The sequence below is a fragment of the Melanotaenia boesemani genome, chromosome 24 (genome assembly GCF_017639745.1).
Source record: "Melanotaenia boesemani isolate fMelBoe1 chromosome 24, fMelBoe1.pri, whole genome shotgun sequence".
Lineage (NCBI taxonomy): Eukaryota > Metazoa > Chordata > Actinopteri > Atheriniformes > Melanotaeniidae > Melanotaenia > Melanotaenia boesemani.
This window is the reverse complement of record NC_055705.1, coordinates 16,231,912-16,250,703: the sequence shown is the minus strand read 5'-3', so window position 1 is coordinate 16,250,703 and position 18,792 is coordinate 16,231,912. Positions and strand designations below refer to the sequence as shown.

The following is an 18,792-nucleotide window of genomic DNA, read 5'->3' as shown; positions in this document are numbered from 1 at the left end:
AGCATTGTCACCCTCCTAAGGTCTGTTCAGACACAAAATAAAAACATTAAATTTTTTTACATTTAATTTATATCTGTGTGATTATCCTTAAAAGCATGCATACATAAAAATTGGACTTTTTAGACACTTGGATCCTTTTTTACATAATTATTTAAAGGAAATCTAGAGCATATGCTGCTTTTATGACTGCATATGCTCCAAAAAGTTTTTTTTTTAAGTTTAATTTGTTGTAGATTGTGCTGTGTGCATTTTAAGCCTAACATGTCTCCATCTCTGCAGGCCTCCAGAGATCTTGTGTGCTTCCTGCAGCTTGACCATGTTAATGTGTATTACGGCCAGGACTATCGCAGTAAATACAAGGCTCCTACTGACTACTGCTTGGCTCTGAAGGTGGATCTGTCTTATATCTTTTAGGGTTCTTTTTTATTCTCTCATGATGAGATTGGTTAGTCAAGATATTAAATGCTATGTTTATTGTGTTTTACAGCATCCACAAATCCAGAAGAAGTCCCAGTACATCAAGTATCTGTGCTGTGATGATGTTAGGACCCTCCACCAGTGGGTGAATGGAATTCGCATTGCCAAGGTAGGTATATACTAAAGTTGCTCCTCAAGTTAAAAAAAAAAATTTAAAAATTAAATAAAATTAGTCATAAAAGTTGATTTTATTATTCTTTTATAATACTTCATTTTGTGTTTTCTGTGTAGTATGGTAAGCAGTTGTATATGAACTACCAAGAAGCCATGAAGAGGACAGAAGCAGCCTACGACTGGTCCTCTCTTTCAACCTCCAGCATTCGATCAGGCTCGAGCTCTGCCAGCATACCTGGTTAGTTCCTTTTCTAATCATAGTCTTTACAAATGAGTCTTTGCAGAAACGAAGTGGGTGTTCTTCATTTGTAAGATGTTTAGCAATAACTTCTTTCATCTGACCATTTTCCATACCCTCTTTACCAAATTTAAGGTCACGGAGGGCTAAAACATATCCCAGCTGCCACTGTTTGAGAGCAGTGTTACACCCTGAACAGGTTGTCAGTCCACCACAGGTCCACTGGTCTTTTATTAGGTGAAAAAATCCCTTAAAACTAGCCGTCAAGTCTTCTTTTAGTTTTTTTTCTCACTTTGAAAGAAAATATCTTTTTTTTTTTTTTTTTTTTTTTTTTTTTTTTTTTTTTACCCTGTCCTGTCCAGCATCCTAACATACAGAACGGTGGTCTGTGTGCCATATTTTGCTTGACAGATTTGCTCTACCAAGGGAGACATGTTGTATACATGGCTGCCCTTGATATTTTTATTATTTTTATTGTAATCTTATTTTCCGAAAGAAAGAAAGAAAGAAAATATCTTAAAACTAAAACAAGTACCGCCGGTTGTCCAATAGCTGGAAGGTTGGCGGTTCAACTCCCACTTCATCCCCAAGACGCTTCTCCCATTCTGGAGTATGAATATTTGGTGGTCGGAGAGGCCATTGGTGTGACACACACACATGCTTACACATGTAGCTTACCACTGGTGTATGAATGTGGAGTGGATTTGGGTGCCTTGAAAGGTTGGTGTAAATAAATCTAATCAAATATTATTGAATTTATTAAGAATTAAGAAAAAAAACTATAAATGGCAAGTTTTGAATTTCAGTAAAATTAATTTCTTTAGTTGTCCTTGTTTTAAGCTCTTATCTCCCAATGTGAGAAACATTTTATTTTATGTGTTTCATCACTCGTTTGGAGATCATTCTCACTTGTCTAAAGTTTAGAATTGGTTTCTTATTTCAGGAAATCTTACCAAGTGTAATTATCTTACTGCATTGACAGATTATTTCCATTGATTATGCTTTAAATCTTCTCAGGTTACTTCTTTTTTTTTTTTTTTTTTTACTTATAGATAGCTCATTTTTGAAGACTTGCTAGCACCTTAAGTAAGCTAGCTAGAACTATGTAGCAGCAATGCAGTGTTGCTAACCATTGCTACATATTGTTTTATGACAGTCTGTTAATTAAAATATTCATGGCACATCCCATCTCATTTGTATTGTGCTTTCTTCCAGCCCGTGGGTTGGCTTTCTGCCAGCCAACCCACGCCTGTCCTGCAGAGACCTCTACTTGCCACCCAAACATATGTGGCTAATATGTACTGTATTGATTCTGTGTCTTTTATGTGTTCTTTAAGAGTCCCAGTCGAATCATTCGGGACACTCGGACAGTGGAGTGGACACAGGCTCCTCTCATGGCCGGTCCCAGAGCGTAGTGAGCTCCATTTTTTCTGAGGCTTGGAAAAGGGGTACACAGATGGAGGAAAACTCAAAGGTAGGACTTTATACTGCTGTTAGTGTCAAACAAATAGTATGTGATGCAATTCAAAGCTAAAACAGATTTTTTTTCCTCATCAGATGAGAAATGAGGCTTCCCGGGGGGCTACGCTGCCACATTCTCACAGCCACCGGCATCACAGCCAGCATTCTGTCGACCACCCACCCACTTTTACGCCGCCTCCACAGCTTCAGGCACAGCCTCAGCAACCATCAGTGCAACCTCAGCCACCACCCCAACCACAATACCAGCCTCCTCAGCCTCCATCTCCTCAACAGACCCCATATCCTCCACCGCCAGCCCCACCACCAGCCCCGCCTCCAGAGGCACCCCAGTCTCCGCAGCACCAACAACAGACCATCAGTGGCTACAACTACATGCCACCAGAGCAGCAGCCGGAGTCAGCTCCTGCCCCAGCACCACCTCCACCTCCACCCCCGCCCCCGCCCCCTCCTCCTCCCCCACCGCCAGTTCAAATGGTGTCACACCACTCCCCGGCTCCTATGTACAAGTACAGCACCATCACCAGGCTGCAGAACCAGAAGGCTTCACAGGCCAATCACAAGTTACCCAGTCACCTCTACGCAACAGCTCAGCAAGTCTTACCCACCGGTCCACCGCCTCCCCTGGCACAGGTCATCAAACCCAATGTGAATCACATCGCTGCAAGGACTAATGTCCCCCCTCCACCTCCTCCTCCTCCACCGTCCATGCCAACCCCTGGGTCAGCTATGGCTGTGTTGAGAATGGGACCACCTAGTCCAGCTACACCACCTCCGTTCATCCCTCCGCCTCCAGCTCCTCCACCTGCTCCACTTAGCAATGGTGTCGCATTTCCTCCCCCTCCTCCTCCTCCTCCTCCTCCTCCACCACCTTCCGCACCAGCTCCCATAAGTCAACCTGTGTTCACCAGCGGACTGAAGCAGGCGCTGAAAGAACGCTTCCCCAGCCCACCACGGGACCTCCTGTCTCCAAACGGAGCCCTTGAGGATTCCCCTCCACCTGCTCCAGCTCCAACACCCCCTCCTCCTCCACCCCCACCACCACCTCCTCCCCCCCAACAATTCCCAGTCCCAGCCCAGTTTCCACCTCCTCCTGGACCCCCACCAGCACCACCCAAAACCTTCACACCTAGTTTTGCTCCTCACACTGCCCCCATGCCCATGTCTCCGGTCCCCCCATTCCCTCCTGCTCCACCTCTTGCTCCCATGGTTGGCCCAACTCCACCGCCGCCACCACCACCCCCACCTCCACCACCTGCACCTGCACCCATCAAGAAACAGTTCAGCCTCCAGGTGGGACACGCCTCGAGCCACCCCCCACCAACTCTGCCCAAGCAGCATAGCCTCTCTAAACCAGCAACCATTCCCACAGGCGCTCCTCCTGTCATGTCTTTGGTGAAACAACTAGCAAGTCAGTTTCCAGGAGCTCCATCCCATGTAGCAAATTACACAGACACCCCCAAAGCCCCCCTCTCCCCACCCGCAGTAAAAACTAAACCAAGATGGCAACCTGGTGGTAGTCAGCAGCTTCAGTCTGCAGAGTTCCCTCCTCCACCAGACAGCAACCATGGCTTTCCTGCACCTCCTCCTCCACCTCCACCTCCCCCAGCACCTATCACAGGCCCAACACCACCACCTCCTCCACTGCCTCCTGGAAATCTAAGTTCACCCATAAGGAGGTCCCCCTCTGGCTCCTCCAATTTTGGTGGCAAGAAACCTCCCCCTACCCCTCAAAGGAACTCCAGCATCAAGTCCAGCACCTCCGATTCTTATGAGGAATCCAGGAGAAATTTGCTCAGTAAATTTGCTCCTCAGAGCAACACAACCCCTTCATCCCCTTGTCCCCCCTCATACTCTAATGGATCCCCTTTGAAGGACCCCTCAAATGGACCACCTGCTCCCCCTAAACCGGGAAAGCTCAACCTAGCAAACCTGCCTTTGGCACTACAGGCGAAAGTGAGTCAAGCAAAGCAGTCAAGTGGTGATTTCCCCTCTCCACCACCTGAGTGCGCCTATTTCCCACCTCCTCCCCCAGCCTCTGAGCTCTTCCCACCTCCACCACCCCCAGGTAATGACACTCACAACGGAGGACCCCCAAGGGTAGCTGTGGTGAACCCCCAACCGCAGGCTCCTCCTCCTCCACCCGTTTCCCTTGTAAGTAACTCAACATGGGGAAAGAGCTCACTGAAAAAGACTCCTCCACCTACGCTGGTGCGACGTAGTAACACCACCCCTGATCCTCCTCCAGTCTCACCTCCTCCATCCACTTCCCCAAAGGGTAGTTCAGGCCAGCCCAACTTCCTTGAGGATCTCAACCGGACACTGAAGCGAAAGTCAGTGGGTCGGCAGGGGTCGGCCAACTCTGCAGGCAAGGACCCTGTGGGGACTATGGATGATATGGTGCTGCCTCCGCCACCCCCCGAGCTGCTCCTGGAGCAAGGAAATCAAAGCAACGGAGGAAATGGTGGCTACATGTCCGGAAACATCTCAGGCTATGCAACGCTACGACGAGGACCCCCACCTGCTCCTCCTAAACGGGGGGATGCTACCAAACTTACTGGAGAGTGTTGAACTCCAAAGTAAAGATAGATGAGCAAATACTGAAAGAATGAACTTCTCATATTCTCTTGGGACTGCATATATACAAAAAGCCAAACCAGAACATGGTGGAACCGTGCATTTTTTTAAAACATGCTAGGCATTTTAGATCAATGGGAATACAATATTGGGGACAGTCAAGACTGGAGCAGGTAAGTTTGAAGTCACAGGAAGCTTAAAATGGTCTTAATTTTCTGTGATTATCTAAACTCTCCTGACTGTCCTTTATGGTAAACGTGACCCATCTGGTACACCAAGATTTAAAACAACACTATTAGGAAATGTGCAAATATTACTGGGTCCAGGTCTGAGCCAAATCATGCACTTGCATCTTTGACACACATCTGTGCCACGTACTGGAAACAAACAAAAATAGAAACATCAGGATCTTTCTGCATTGATACTGCATGGACCACATGTGATGACAAGCTGTAAATCATGAAGCTGTTCTGGTGTGTGTGCATGCGTGTAAGAGAGAGAAAGAGAGACAGACTGAATATGCATGCATGCATTGTGTGCATGCATACACGTATGTGTGATTACATGACAGTGAAGTAGTTAACCATTAGAGAAGGCATTTGTGGAACAAGGATTGTTTGGTTTGCTTTTTATGAAGTTATTTAAAGGAAGGATTTTCTTATTAGTGTCTTTAATAGCCGGACAGTCTCGAGAGGATCAGAAGGTTTGGGCATGGTGGAATGTACATGTGGTGTTTTTGAAAACATTTGAATTGCACACATGAAGGCAGTGATTCAGTAATCCAAATATTTTCTGCTAAATTCTGTATTTTTAGACTGTTTACCCACTTGGCAAATGCAAATCAGAAGGAAGCCTTACCCCAAAAGTCTAGCACAGTAGTCAAAACAGAAAAGGAGATATCTTCCAAAGGCTTCTAAAGCGTCTGGACTGTGCAACTGGAAAGAAACATAAACAAAAAAGTTTTTTCTTTCTATTTTACTAAATGCAAATCTTATAATGGACTTGTTTAAATAGAAGGGAGGCCTATGGTGGTGTATCTTCGTGGACTGTGTGAGTTTCCTGTGTGTTGGCTTGATTTTTGGACCTTATCCTTCAGTTTGTATCTGTACAGTTGCAGCTGCTGCTCAGTTACTGTTGGGTCACCCGTCGCCTTCTTAAACCACATGGTATCAATATCCAGGAAGTAGAAAATCTTACTGGATTCTCATCTTGTCTACGAACGGTGACCCCGTTGAGGGAGATGCATTTGTCCAATTAATGTACAGAGCATTAAATCGTCATATAGTAGATACTACATCATCAGGCTTGCATTAGACTGAATGTGCTTTCAACTCTGTCTTGTTTCTTCATGGTGCCATTGCTGCTTCAGCCCTTTGTACACAGGGACAACGGCTGATTTTTGTATCTCCAAAGTCAAGCATGAAGGGTTTTCATTTCTAGCAGCAATGCTTTCATTTTTAAGGTGCTAGTGCTGTCCTTTAAGTAACCCATTCTCAACATGTTCTTGTGTCCCAGGATTACATATCATTAATATTTCACATTATTTAAACTGATGTTAAATGGGAAACCAATACTGTTCCCCTCAAGGCTTATTAAACATGCTATTAATTTGTCCTACTCGGCTATAATGGTTTAACTATCACCTGAGGACAGTATATCTCGTCTCATAACACAATATCCTTAGAAGGCTGTTTGCTGCAGTACATTATGTAAGTTATTGATGTGCTGATGTGACCATGTGGGGCCAAATGAAGTGAAGAAAAAATAAGGTTGAAGGTTGAGTAAATGTGTCCTCTTGCATTTAAACTGAAAAATCACAATATAAATGTCCAAACCAGACCTCAACTTGTCTCAGAGTCCTTATTTATTTACATTCAAGCACAATCACAATACCACAAAACACAGGATTTAAATTTAAATAAGAACTGTATTTTTGGCGATTCATGGTTTTCACACTCCCTCTAGTGGTCATATGTGACCATAGGCATTAAAGAGCTCTAAAACATGATGTGCAAAATATTTTATTTAAAGTTGTCAATGCATCCAAAGTGAAGTTTCACACCAGGTAGTTGCTGAAAGTGTCTTCTCTTGGTTGGACAACCCCTGTCTGGATGTGGCGAGAATGACCCGGCTGGACAGGCATCACAGGAGCAGCAGGATCTGTCAAAAGTTTTATGGTAAATAAAAGCTCAGAAAGCTGGAAAATTAGACACTTAATAGCTTAAAATGTGTTTACCTCTGCTCACAAGTGGAACATTTAACTTCTGTCTTGATCTTGAAAACACCTGTGGAGTCAATAGCTACACATTATTCATCTCCTTTTGAAAGTGCAGAGCAATATATGCTTTTGTTAAACATTTTAATTTAGATTAACATCCAAATAAATCATCTATACCTCCTGCTTTATTCTTACCTCCTCACTTGATTCTGAGCTGGAGCTGCTGTCAGGGCCACATCTGAGAGATATCACTTGATTTGAGGCGCCAGACACTCGTACCCGAGTGGAGCAGGAATAAGAGGGCTGGGGTAAAAATAAGAAGAGATTATGTCTTTTAGTTACACAGTGGAATGGATTTGATCATCACATTCTGTCCCAGAAAGTCATGCCAATGTAAACATTTGCCTGGAGAAGTCAGGTAACATATTGGTGTGTTAAATGTAGTTAATCAATTACAGAACTATATTGTTCATTTTCTATTGAGCTCTATTTTATATGTGTGTGCATTAATATTATTGTTGAATTGAGATGGTCTGGCTGAAGGATTTAACGGCCTCACCACAAAGAAACCAGGCCTGAAGGCACACGTCTGTGGGTCATCTCTGGCAGTCTTTGCACACTCCGTTTCTTTAATGCCAAACCTAATCAGCAGGTCAGCAGTGTTCGGACCCAGGGGAATAACCTGCCGTATATGTGACATTTATGTTTCCACCAGGAACAACATCATATAACTGCTGCTATACTACTGAAAGCATCCAACACAGCTACTTAGTGCAGTAAAAGAAATGGGTTAAAACACACCCACAGATTAATACAGCTTAAGGATTATTTGTACACAAACCCTTGTGATGGAGCCTTGAGTCACTCTGAAAAGATGACTGACAGCAATAATGGAGTTGACCTCTGCCAGAGCAGCTCCGAGGGCCCTGTTCGCCATAGACTCAAGCTCAGATTTCTGCAGTGGGAGGCCTGCAAGGTGTTCAGTCAGCTAGATCCTATTTTGAAGTGATTAGTACAGAAAGCTACTCACCTGCACATCGCAGAGACTGCAGCAAGGCCAAGAGAAGCACAAGGGACTTCATTTTGAACAGCTCCAAACTAAAAGTGCCTCTGTCCTTCATTTACCTCTAAATATACTCAACTTTTGTCCTGATCAAACTGTGTACCGCCTCTTACACTCTATAACCTTTCAAAAAGCAAACACACACACCAAATAAGTCTTCTTCCCCTGACGTCCCTCCATGCTCCTTCATCCAGTTGTTCATAACCTTTGTACAGCACTATTGATCCTAGACTGAAGCCCTGAATTAAATAAGCGTAGGAATTCAGATCCTAAATGTGCTGTAAATCCTGTCTGATGCTACAAATCTAAGCTGAGTTTGGCTTATTTGGCAGCTGTTCAGGCACTGTAGATCCTTAAAAATGAGCCTGGTAATGCAATTTAACTACAAATTTAGATTATTTTTAATTTTCATGTTTCACTCGTTTTCACCTTTTCATTTAGATTAACACTGGACATTTTTACTGGGTGACAGCTCTGAATTACAGGCAGGCCAGTTTAGCACCTGGACTATTTTACTATGGCTCATGCTGTTTGGTGCAAAATGTGGTTTCTTCTAGTTTTAATGCAAACCTAAACAATGCCTTCTGTCTTTACTGTCTGAATGGCTGCATATGTTGCAGCTAAACCTTTATTCAGTCTTGATCCTTGCATAATTTCTCTTCAAGTATGATTTTACATTATAAATGTTGAAATACCCAATTTCTTCACATATGTACACTGAGAAGTGAGATTCTCAGATTTTGATGATTTAGTCTGCAAAGGTGTAATATGTTCCCATCTTCACCTCTAAAAGTCAACCTCTGGGAAATTAGCTTTTTGTTTACCACAAGACATGAAAGTTGTTTGCCTGTCTTTATCCGTGAAACAAAGATAAAGTTAAAGAAATAGAGAAAAGTTGCATAAATTAAATGTGTATCGATAATCAGCTTTGTAATTAAGTAGTTTGATCCTGATCTTCACAGAGCAAATTCGTTCATGGCTTTAAGTTCATTACAGCCATAAATCATTCTGATAAATGTACAAATGCTTCTTGTATTTTTTATTACATTCTCATTATCAAAAATACTTCACAGTTTGGGCAAATAGAGAATTTTAGCATCTTTAGTCCCCTTTTTACAGTATATTTAGAACTATATTAAACAAAGGCTTGTTTGTTCCCCATTGAATACACATTATTTGAACAAAACTTTCACTATTGACAAAGGAATGCATCCTAAAAAAATTTAAACTCTACACACAATACCACAGCTGCATTAACTCCAGAGCCTTGTCATGACCATAGGCTAATGTTCTCTCATCAGTCCTGGAAGTGTCACATATCACATTAGCAACACATAAAAGTAGCTTCTCTCATCGCTCAAGTGTTCCCATCAGAGGCTCCATGGCGGCCAGGAAGCAGGCTTCAAATTCTTGATCAGAAAAGCGCGCCACTGACTGGCGAGCATTGCGTCTAATCTGTAACCGGCTGGCCGGGGACAGGGATAGGATGTGCTCGATGGCCGCAGCGTAACTGTCCTCATCGTCAGCCAGGAATCCAGTCTGACCTCCCTCAAAAGGTATGACAATGTCCAGTTTGGGACCTCCAGACTTGTGGGCCAGTATTACCTTCCCTGCTGCCATACACTCCACAACACCTGTGAGGGAAAAAGAAAGATAATGATGTGCTTTAAATTTAAATTAAAAGAAAACTCTAAAAGTAACATCAGACAGATTAATCACCTATTCCGAAGTGTTCATTCCACATGGTATGGAGTCCGATGGTGGCTTCTCCCATCTCTCTCTTCAGTTCATCAAAAGGTACGTTTAACTTAAACTCCACCTTTTCTCCCACACCCAACTCCTGGCACAACCCCCTCAACATCAGCACCCTATCCTCATCTTCTTGGTTTCTGCAACCACCAATCAGAACCAGCTTCAACCCCTCCCTCCTCCTATCCAACACCTTCTTGAAGGCTCTAATCTGGAGCCGGTGGTCCTTCTCTGGCCGGAACTGCCCAATGGAAACAATCGAGTGGCACTTCTTGTCCCCGTCTTCTTCCAGCGGGATGTCCAAGAAGGCACTTACATCGCAGGGCGGGTAAACCACACTGGTGCGGTTAGGCGAGCGCCACAGTGAGAGGATATGATTGAGGGTCCAGGAGGAGTTGACCATGATGAGGTCGCTGCAGGAGCCAGCCATGCCGTAAAGCAGGGCAAAAAGGCAGTAGTAGACGACCTTAAAAGCACTCAGGAAGAGACTGTTAGAGATGAAGTCTGGGTTGTTGAACCTAAGACATAAGAGAAAAAGCAGAAAATTCTGTTATGATATGTTAAACTATTTTAAATGTATTTATATCTTACATTCAGTAGCCTAGGGTTACCTGGGGTTCCTCTCCCTCACTACAGAGAGCATGTCTGTGCTGATGGTGGGATAATGAACGTAGCTTCCCACACTGCAGCCTCCCAGGTAGCGAAACAGGGGCAAGGTGAAAGCATACCCCATGGAGTCAATGTAAAGGTCAGGAACAAACTCTGTCAACGCCTCCCATCCCAGGATGATGGAACCCACACTCTGTCCCAGCAGGGTGAAGTGTGGAAACAGGTTGGGCTCCACAAGTACCCGGTGCCTCAGGAACACAAACTGAACCGGCCGGGGCAACACAATGTTAAACCGACGTCTGGCTCCCTCCAGAATCTGCTGACCCGTCACGCCAAGGTCCCCTGTGTACACCACAAAGTTGATGTCTGCATACCTGCAGATATGTTAGCCAAGTTAGAAGGAAACTCAAAGAACAGATTCTCCATAAAGGTCAATGCAATGTCAAGTGCTGGACCCAAAGTCATTCATCACTGTTACCTGTTCTGTAGTGCCCTGATGGCACACCAAAGCACCCTCTCTCCTCCTCCACCAGCATTGCAGTAAGGATGGAAAAAGGCCACAGTGGGATGACCATCCCTTGCCCGCCGGGCATTCCTGATGCTCTGCAGCCAGAAACGTACTGCCAGAACCAGAAGGACCAGGACAGCAATCAGCAACACGCAGAGAAACCCCAGCGGTAATAACAACAACCACAGCAACCTGAAACAATACAGGAGGTGAAGTGGTGAGAAAAAAGAGAATGTATGCAGTTTCAATAGAGGTGGGGTTGAAAATATGTGGGTACTGGCACAATTTATTTACTTTAGACCTTACTATAACACAGTCAAGTTCCAATTATTATTCTGGGTTAATAAGCTTTTTTTTCATGCTATCTACATCCTAACAGGGGAAAAAGGCTTTACATGTGTAAATGTAAATAAAACAGCATTTACAGTCCTTTTCTAGTGGAGGTCATCACTCAAAATACATTACAATAAAAGAAATATACAATACTTGTTATACTATAGATACAACTATTTTACTAAAGAATATAGTGGGGGCAAAGGATGCTTCAATGTGCATGACAAGGGGAAGCCAGAGATCAAACCACCAGCTAGGTGACTGGCTAACAACCCACTACATCTTCTGGGAACGGCTATTTAGAACTTTCTTTTTTCAGGGTCTAAAATGTAAGTTTTCAAATGAGCCTAAACAAATATAAACTGAACATTTTTAACATTTTGTTGAGGATAGCAAGTAATGACTGCTTCTTACTTACAGCTGTTTTCAGTTATTTCTTTGTTAATCTTTCTGCCTTTAACTCAGAACATGAATCCCATATTCTTGATACCTGTAACCTGGATATTTTTGTCAGCTAATGTGTAAGGAGATATTGTGGAAGTTGTTCTATAATTATTTTTTAACCACTTCAGTTGTTGGAGATGGTATGGTAATATAATGGAGGATGATGGCTTTAGCAACATGTTATTAGCTAGGTTTTAATGAGTTATTTTAAGAAACAGAAAACCATTTTCCATCTTTTCATGGACTACAGCTAGTAAATTAGCTTAAGTTAAATTAAATAACATGAACCATTTCAATTTTTCACCGTTAGTTTTGATTTATTCCTACATAAAGGCCAGTAGCAGCGGCTAAAAGAGAACAAAAATAAGGTAACTAAGCTTTAAGAAGGTACAATTATTAAACATTAAACATTGTTGACTGGCTGAAATGTTTTCTCAACATAAAAATGCACATTTACCTGGTTAATTCACATAAACACAGCACCAACTGATCGTGGGCCGACATCTTGCCAACAGAGAAGCATCAACACATCACAACCTCTTCATCTAGTCATCTCTCAGACAGCATTTGTGGCTACTATTTATCTAGCGACACCTACAGGCGAGAAGGTATTACTGCGCAGACTTTCTTTCTTTCTTTCTTTCTTTCTTTCTTTCTTTCTTTCTTTCTTTCTTTCTTTCTTTCTTTCTTTCTTTCTTTCTTTCTTTCTTTCTTTCTATAAATGAAGACAAAATATGAGGAAAAACAATCATATGAAAACATAACTGTGGCTATTGGTGATTAAACTTACATGACAACACAGACAGCACACACATTAGTGAATGTGAGCCGGGGCAATTGCCAACACCTAGTGTGGGTCCTTAGGCAAGACCGTCTGCGCTACAGCAGAACAGCAGAAGAAAGCCGTTGTGGTTGACATCACAATACCAAGCGATTGCAACATCAGGAAAAAGGAATATGAGAAACTGGAGAAATATCAAGGCCTGAAAGAAGAACTTGAGAAGGCCTGGAAAGTGAAGGCAACAGTGCTGCCCATGGTCATTGGAGCATTCGGGGCAGTAACCCCCAAACTGGAAGAGTGGCTACAGCAGATCCCAGGACAAACCTCAGATATCTTGGTCCAGAAGGGTGCAGTCCTAGGAACAGCCAAGATACTGCACAGAACCCTCAAGCTCCCAGGCCTCTGGTAGAGGACCCGAGCTTGGATAGATGAGAGACAGCCCACAGAGGGCTAGGGGACAATTTATATATATGTATATATATATATATATATATATATATATATATATATATATATATATATATATAATTTATATATATGTAGAGTGCGATTATTCAAATGCACCCACTCAGTAGGCAGCTGGCAGAGTCCCCACTGCCATGTAGTGTGGACCCCAGGGCTAGGGATAATGGCTGCCAACCCCACCAAAAACCAGCTATGCAAGGGCAAGAAGGGTGGACCCTCCACTCGCTCCACAGAGACCCTGCCCAAAATCCAGGAGGGCCAGGAGGACCACCAAAGACAGCTACCCACCATGTGTCACCAGTGGACGTATGTTTAAGGTCTTGCATTGTTTTAGACAGTAACTGACAATCTGGAAAATAACTTTATTGAATATGTAATTGCATATTACAATAAGCTATAACCTTATATGATAGCAGAAACTAAATGCTTTGCGCTAACTGATCTATGCCCTTCTTGTTTCCAAAAAGTAAAGTTTAACTTCTGAGTAAACACAGTTTCAATCAATAATGCTTCCCTACCCCCACACTTTGACCACACATCTGACATTTCCAGTCTGGACCCTGACATCATGGCGACTCTTTTAATTCTGTTTGTTTTTATAAATTTGGACCTGCTTCTGAAAACGGGACACTGCACAGAAACACGGTAAACTAATTTGGTGGAAATAATCATAGGAGATAGCTTCATTACATACTGTCTTTAAAAGTGTAATTTTTTGTTTTATTGCATCAAAAGACAAACTTATGTAAACACATGCAATCAAATTGTACATGCATGTAGTCCACAAACATCTGTCGATAATTTACTCAGGCACTATATTCATTAAAAACACAATATATTCAACTGAGCCCATGATTCATGAGAAGCTACGTGTTTAAATTTGTTATTTTATTTTTATTCAGAGACCAAGTTTTATCAATCAACCCCAAAACACAAGAACAAGTGGACATCTTGAAGAATGTGACCACCCAATATCAGGTTAAAATGTCTTTTTTTTTTATCAATAATTGCTTGCTTTTAACCTTTTTAATTCTTTCTATAAATAATTTCAATGGATGTTTCCTCCCAGACAGTCTTATGGCAGCCTGTTTCACCTCTCTACATTAAAGAAGAAACCCAAGTCCACCTCTTTGTTCCTACAAACAGCTCTGAGCCTGTCAAGCATCTGCTACTGAAACATGGCATAACACATGAGTATGTTGCTTCTCCAACAATTCAACCTATATTAAACATTGTCTCTTGTTTCCTCTCTAATGAAATAAAGTTGCCCTTTTTATTTTAGGGTGATGCTGGCCAATGTTAATGAGTTGATTGAAATGCAGACAAAATACAACTCCACTGACCCACGAAGTGGTGCAACTTTCTATGAGAAATACCACAATCTAGAGGAGGTGCGATTTGAAGTTTTTATGTATTTGAAGACACACTTTAAATAGAAAATTTAAGGCTATAATCAATTGTATACTAAAATATTTAGACAGGATTTGTAGCATTTTAATGTATAAAAAGATTTAAATTACTGTTTGTCCCATGGTTAACATTGAAACACATTGTATTTATTCTAGATCTATGATTGGATAAATAAGACTACACATGACAATCCCAACACGGTTAAACTCATTCTGGTTGGATCCTCGTTCCAGAAGCAACCACTTTATGCTCTAAAGGTAAAGTTTTTTCCATTACTATAAGCTATAAAATGATAAACCTGTTTATTTAAACTTTCAGAGTATGTTACTTGAGATTATTTTTCTTTTTTAAAGTAATTTAAGTAGAAAAATGCTGTGTTTTTATGCTCTGGTCTAAAGTGAGTGTTGACTAATGTTTGAGATCTTTTTTTTTTCTTTTCTCAGTTGTCTTTGAACAACAAACCAGATAAAAAAGCAATGTGGATCGACTGTGGGATCCATGCCAGAGAGTGGATCTCACCTGCTTTTTGCTTATGGTTCGTACACTATGTGAGTACATTTACTTTAATATCTCTTTGGAAATGTCTATAAGGTTTTTTTTTGTTTATTTGTTTGTTTTCTTCTTGTATGAGGTCTAAAAATAACCGCCCTTCTTCTCACAGTCGTTGTCATTTTACAAATATAATGAAGAGATTACTCGCATCCTGGACAACATGGATGTCTACGTCCTGCCAGTAATGAACCCTGATGGATACAAATACACATGGACAAAAGTAAGAACACAGGAAACAGTTTTCTATATCCTTCCACTCTATTTGCATCTTTGTGTGGTCACTGTGGAATCATTTCATTTTTTTAAATAATTATATATTTTAATCTCTGTGTAGTTATTGTATTTCTCTTTGTGGTAGTTTAGTGTCTCTATTTCCCTTTTCTCTGTCTATTATTGTAATGTGTCTTTTTGCAGGACACTCATTTTGCATCTCTTTTCAGTTATTCTGAGTCTATTATATTGTGTTTTTGTCATTGTTTTGACCATAATTAAATTTTTTGACTCTGTTATATGTCATTTAGTAGTATACATCTGTCTTGTTGTTTTACATTTGTTTGTGTAGTCTTGTAAAGTTGTGAATGCAGCTTTTTTGGTTGTTTGTTTGTGTTTGTTTTCATTTCATGACAGCTATTTTACATGTTTGTCACTTTGCATCTGTCTCTGTGGTTACTGTCTGTCTGCCTTGCATTTCATCTTCTTCTGTGTAGTAGTCCATGTTTCTCCTTGTAGATGTCAGTTTTACTACTTCATAGTAATGTATGTGTTTGTGGCTTGTCTTTAGTATCTTTCTTGCCATGTTGTCTTTGTTACAACTTTATATCTCTTAGCTTTAATTATGGTCCTTTTTGGACATTTTACATGTCTTTTACAGTTATTTTGTGTTTTATTGTCAGTTTTGAATTTTTGTTGTTGTTTTGTACAGTCTTCTTGTAGTTTTATACCTGTTTGTGTGTTTTTTTTTCTCTTTTGTAATAATTTTACACACTTCTTGTCATTTTTATTGTGGTCTCTATTTATTCTTTAGACCAATTTTCTCTACAGTAGTTTTTTTTTCTCCTACAGTGTTTTTGTTCTGATTTTTTCATCAGTTTTTAGTTGGTTTACAGTTTTATGTGTCTTTATAATAGTTGTGTGTCTCTATCATAATTTTATACTTTAACATGTTATTTTACAATTGCCTTTTTACATAAAGACAAAGAGCTATAAATGTATTTCATCTCTTTCTACAGAACTTGTGTCTCCTACTGTGTCTTTGTTCTGATCCTTCATCTATTTGTAGTTACTGGTAGTTTAAAGTTTTTTGTGTCTTTATGGCTTTTTTGACATTGTGTCTCTTTGTATATCTACTTTTTGTTTCTTTTTTTTTTGCATATCTTTGAATTCACAGTTAGTAAGTGTCTTTAAGGGGCTGCATTGTTGTGTTTTGTTTATCACTGCTGCATCACAAGAGGTATCCTGGTTTCTTTGTGAAGTTTGCATGTCCTCCTCATGTCTGCGTGTTGTTGTTTTTTGGGTACTTTTGGCTTTCTCCCACACCCTAAACACTGCATCTCAGGTTAACAGGTTTTTCTAAACTAACAGCTCTTTCTATTAAGTAATTTTAACTGTCGTTATGATTTTTTTTTGCACTCAGGACAGGATGTGGAGAAAGAATCGTTCACTCAGGAAGAGCACAAGCTGCATCGGAGTCGACCTAAACAGAAACTTTGATGCCAACTGGTGCAGTAAGTTTTCAATGACAATTAATTCCCAAAAGAAACAAAAGTTAAATAATAAAGTTGATTATTTCTTCATTAAATGCTATAAGAAAATAAAATTTATACATTCCTACAATTTTTTCCTTTTTGATTTTTTTAAATTAACTCAACGCATACAAGGGTCTTAGTGTTATCTTGAAGTCATGTAATTGTCTTCTTCTCAGCGGAAGGAGCCTCACATGATCCCTGCACTGAGATCTACTGTGGGGCCTTCCCTGAGTCTGAGCCAGAGTCGCAGGCCGTGGCAGACTTCCTGCGCAGTCACAAGGACTCGGTTCAACTCTACCTCAGCATCCACTCCTACTCTCAGATGCTGCTCTTCCCATATTCCTGCACTATGGATGAAGCAGAGAATCACAATGATTTGGTGAGAGGTCTACTCAAAAACAGATGCATCTTTTTAGTTTACCTGAAACACAGAAATCCACTGTACTCTGATTTGCTATATTTTGAATATATGGGAATGTTTTATTTTTTGTTGTTGTTGTTTTTATAAGCTTGAGATGGTCCAAGAAGCTTCCCAGAAAATCAGAAGATATTATAGGAACTCCTACTCATATGGCCCTGGAGCAAAAACAATATGTAAGACTTTTTTTTTTCTAAAGTAAGATCAATTTACTTAATTCATACATGACTGTAACCCGCCTCTCTCCAGACCTGGCTCCTGGTGGTTCTGATGACTGGGCCTACAACCTTGGTATCAAATACTCCTTCACATTTGAGCTCCAGGATCGTGGCCGCTACGGCTTCCTGTTACCACAAAGTTTTATTTCCACTGCCTGTAATGAAGCTTTACTTGCTGTGAAAACTGTTGCATCAAAGGTTATAGAGAAAACACAAACTGCAACAAGTTCTCTTTAAACTATGTGAACAAATGGACCTGCATATTGGCTCGTGTGTTTAATATCTTAAGCAGTTTGGTGAGAGATAGCGGGTAATACCGCATTAATATACATTTGTAGAATCCTAGAGATATAATTTTGCAATTATTAATGAAGCTTTTGATGGAATAAAATATAACAATTCTTGAATTTATTGTTTTCACAGATGTGGTGGTCATCCCACCTAAGTGGGTTTCTCATTAACTTTTATTGTTATGATTTTTAACCCTTTAACAACCTGTTCCATCTCTTGTTAGACAGAATTTTTCAGTGGCTTTTTTTTATTTTTTAATTAAAAATTTGTGGAACTAAACATGCCTGAGCTTTCTCTAACTCTTGGTTTGGTTATTTAATATCAAAAAGTGATTTCACTATTGTTACTACATTATTATGGCTGTCAGTCAACTTTATTTATGAAGCACTTTACGACAGCAGTTACTGAACAAAGTGCTGAACATAATATAAGTAAAAGCAGCAAAACATTAAATAAAAGACAAGAAAATAAAATCATTAAATACCATTAAAACAATGAAATCAATACAAAATAAAAACAATACAAGCAATAAAAGCAAACTCATACTGGGTGAAACGCCAATGAAAAGAGGTGGGTCTTTAGAAGGGATTGAAAACTGAACAGTGATGAAGCCTGTCTGACTTGCAGTGGCAGAGAGTTCCATAACAGTAATTGTCATCTCAACCATTTATTGGAAAATGTAGATTTTTTTTTTTATTATTGCCCAAAGTGCAAAGAAACATTTAATTCTTGATTTTTTTCTACAAAGATTGAAATAGAATAGATAGCTGTAGTGTTTATCCAATGGTTAACATCCAAATGCATTTTCTTTATTCTAGATTTATGATCTACTACTACACATGACAATCCCAACACGATTCAATGAATTCTTGTGGTAGCCTCATACCAGAGCAACCACTTTATGCATCCAAAGGTATTTTTAAAAAATATGCTTAAATAATTATATTGACTACATTCTCGTTTGTTATTTTTTATTGCATTTTAAAATATTTTATAGCATTTTAAAATTTTTTACTGTGTTTTTTGTTTGAAAGAGGTATAAATGACATTTCACTGAAGCAATTTATAATTTCGTTGCAGTCTTTGTGCGATGACAATAAAAC

The 18,792-nt window shown here is 40.4% G+C and overlaps 4 protein-coding genes across 7 annotated transcripts in view; 2 read left to right on the top strand and 2 right to left on the bottom strand.

The window, feature by feature from the left end:
* The window catches only part of raph1b (Ras association (RalGDS/AF-6) and pleckstrin homology domains 1b), a 45,111-nt gene extending 38,387 nt beyond the window's left edge, over positions 1 to 6,724 (top strand). For all 4 annotated transcript variants that reach the window (XM_041979165.1, XM_041979164.1, XM_041979163.1 and 1 more), the window contains 5 exons: positions 280 to 390; positions 488 to 586; positions 709 to 829; positions 2,167 to 2,303; positions 2,387 to 6,724. In XM_041979165.1, the coding sequence (XP_041835099.1) occupies positions 280 to 390; positions 488 to 586; positions 709 to 829; positions 2,167 to 2,303; positions 2,387 to 4,879 (2,961 nt within the window). In that variant the 3' untranslated portion in view covers positions 4,880 to 6,724. The remainder of the gene's footprint in view (positions 1 to 279; positions 391 to 487; positions 587 to 708; positions 830 to 2,166; positions 2,304 to 2,386) is intronic.
* Positions 4,944 to 17,780, top strand: cpb2 (carboxypeptidase B2 (plasma)). Its single transcript, XM_041978714.1, is given in 17 exon segments — positions 4,944 to 5,763; positions 9,953 to 10,243; positions 10,513 to 10,612; positions 10,700 to 10,870; positions 11,014 to 11,201; positions 13,246 to 13,361; positions 13,550 to 13,700; positions 13,958 to 14,033; positions 14,125 to 14,249; positions 14,338 to 14,446; positions 14,621 to 14,722; positions 14,909 to 15,013; positions 15,127 to 15,237; positions 16,651 to 16,741; positions 16,939 to 17,141; positions 17,272 to 17,356; positions 17,430 to 17,780. Coding segments are annotated over 17 exon segments (2,349 nt in total). The 5' UTR covers positions 4,944 to 5,644; the 3' UTR covers positions 17,636 to 17,780.
* On the bottom strand, positions 6,891 to 8,336 carry spp2 (secreted phosphoprotein 2). The gene is made up of 6 exons (XM_041979168.1): positions 8,134 to 8,336; positions 7,945 to 8,072; positions 7,663 to 7,785; positions 7,299 to 7,406; positions 7,122 to 7,170; positions 6,891 to 7,045 (listed from the first exon to the last, which is right to left on the bottom strand). Exons 1-6 carry the CDS (start codon positions 8,222 to 8,224, stop codon positions 6,942 to 6,944), a joined length of 603 nt encoding a protein of 200 aa, XP_041835102.1. The 5' UTR covers positions 8,225 to 8,336; the 3' UTR covers positions 6,891 to 6,941.
* alg11 (ALG11 alpha-1,2-mannosyltransferase) lies at positions 9,191 to 12,375 on the bottom strand. The gene is made up of 5 exons (XM_041979167.1): positions 12,267 to 12,375; positions 11,003 to 11,224; positions 10,527 to 10,898; positions 9,886 to 10,433; positions 9,191 to 9,800 (listed from the first exon to the last, which is right to left on the bottom strand). Exons 1-5 carry the CDS (start codon positions 12,311 to 12,313, stop codon positions 9,517 to 9,519), a joined length of 1,473 nt encoding a protein of 490 aa, XP_041835101.1. The 5' UTR covers positions 12,314 to 12,375; the 3' UTR covers positions 9,191 to 9,516.
* Positions 17,781 to 18,792: the final 1,012 nt, after the last annotated feature.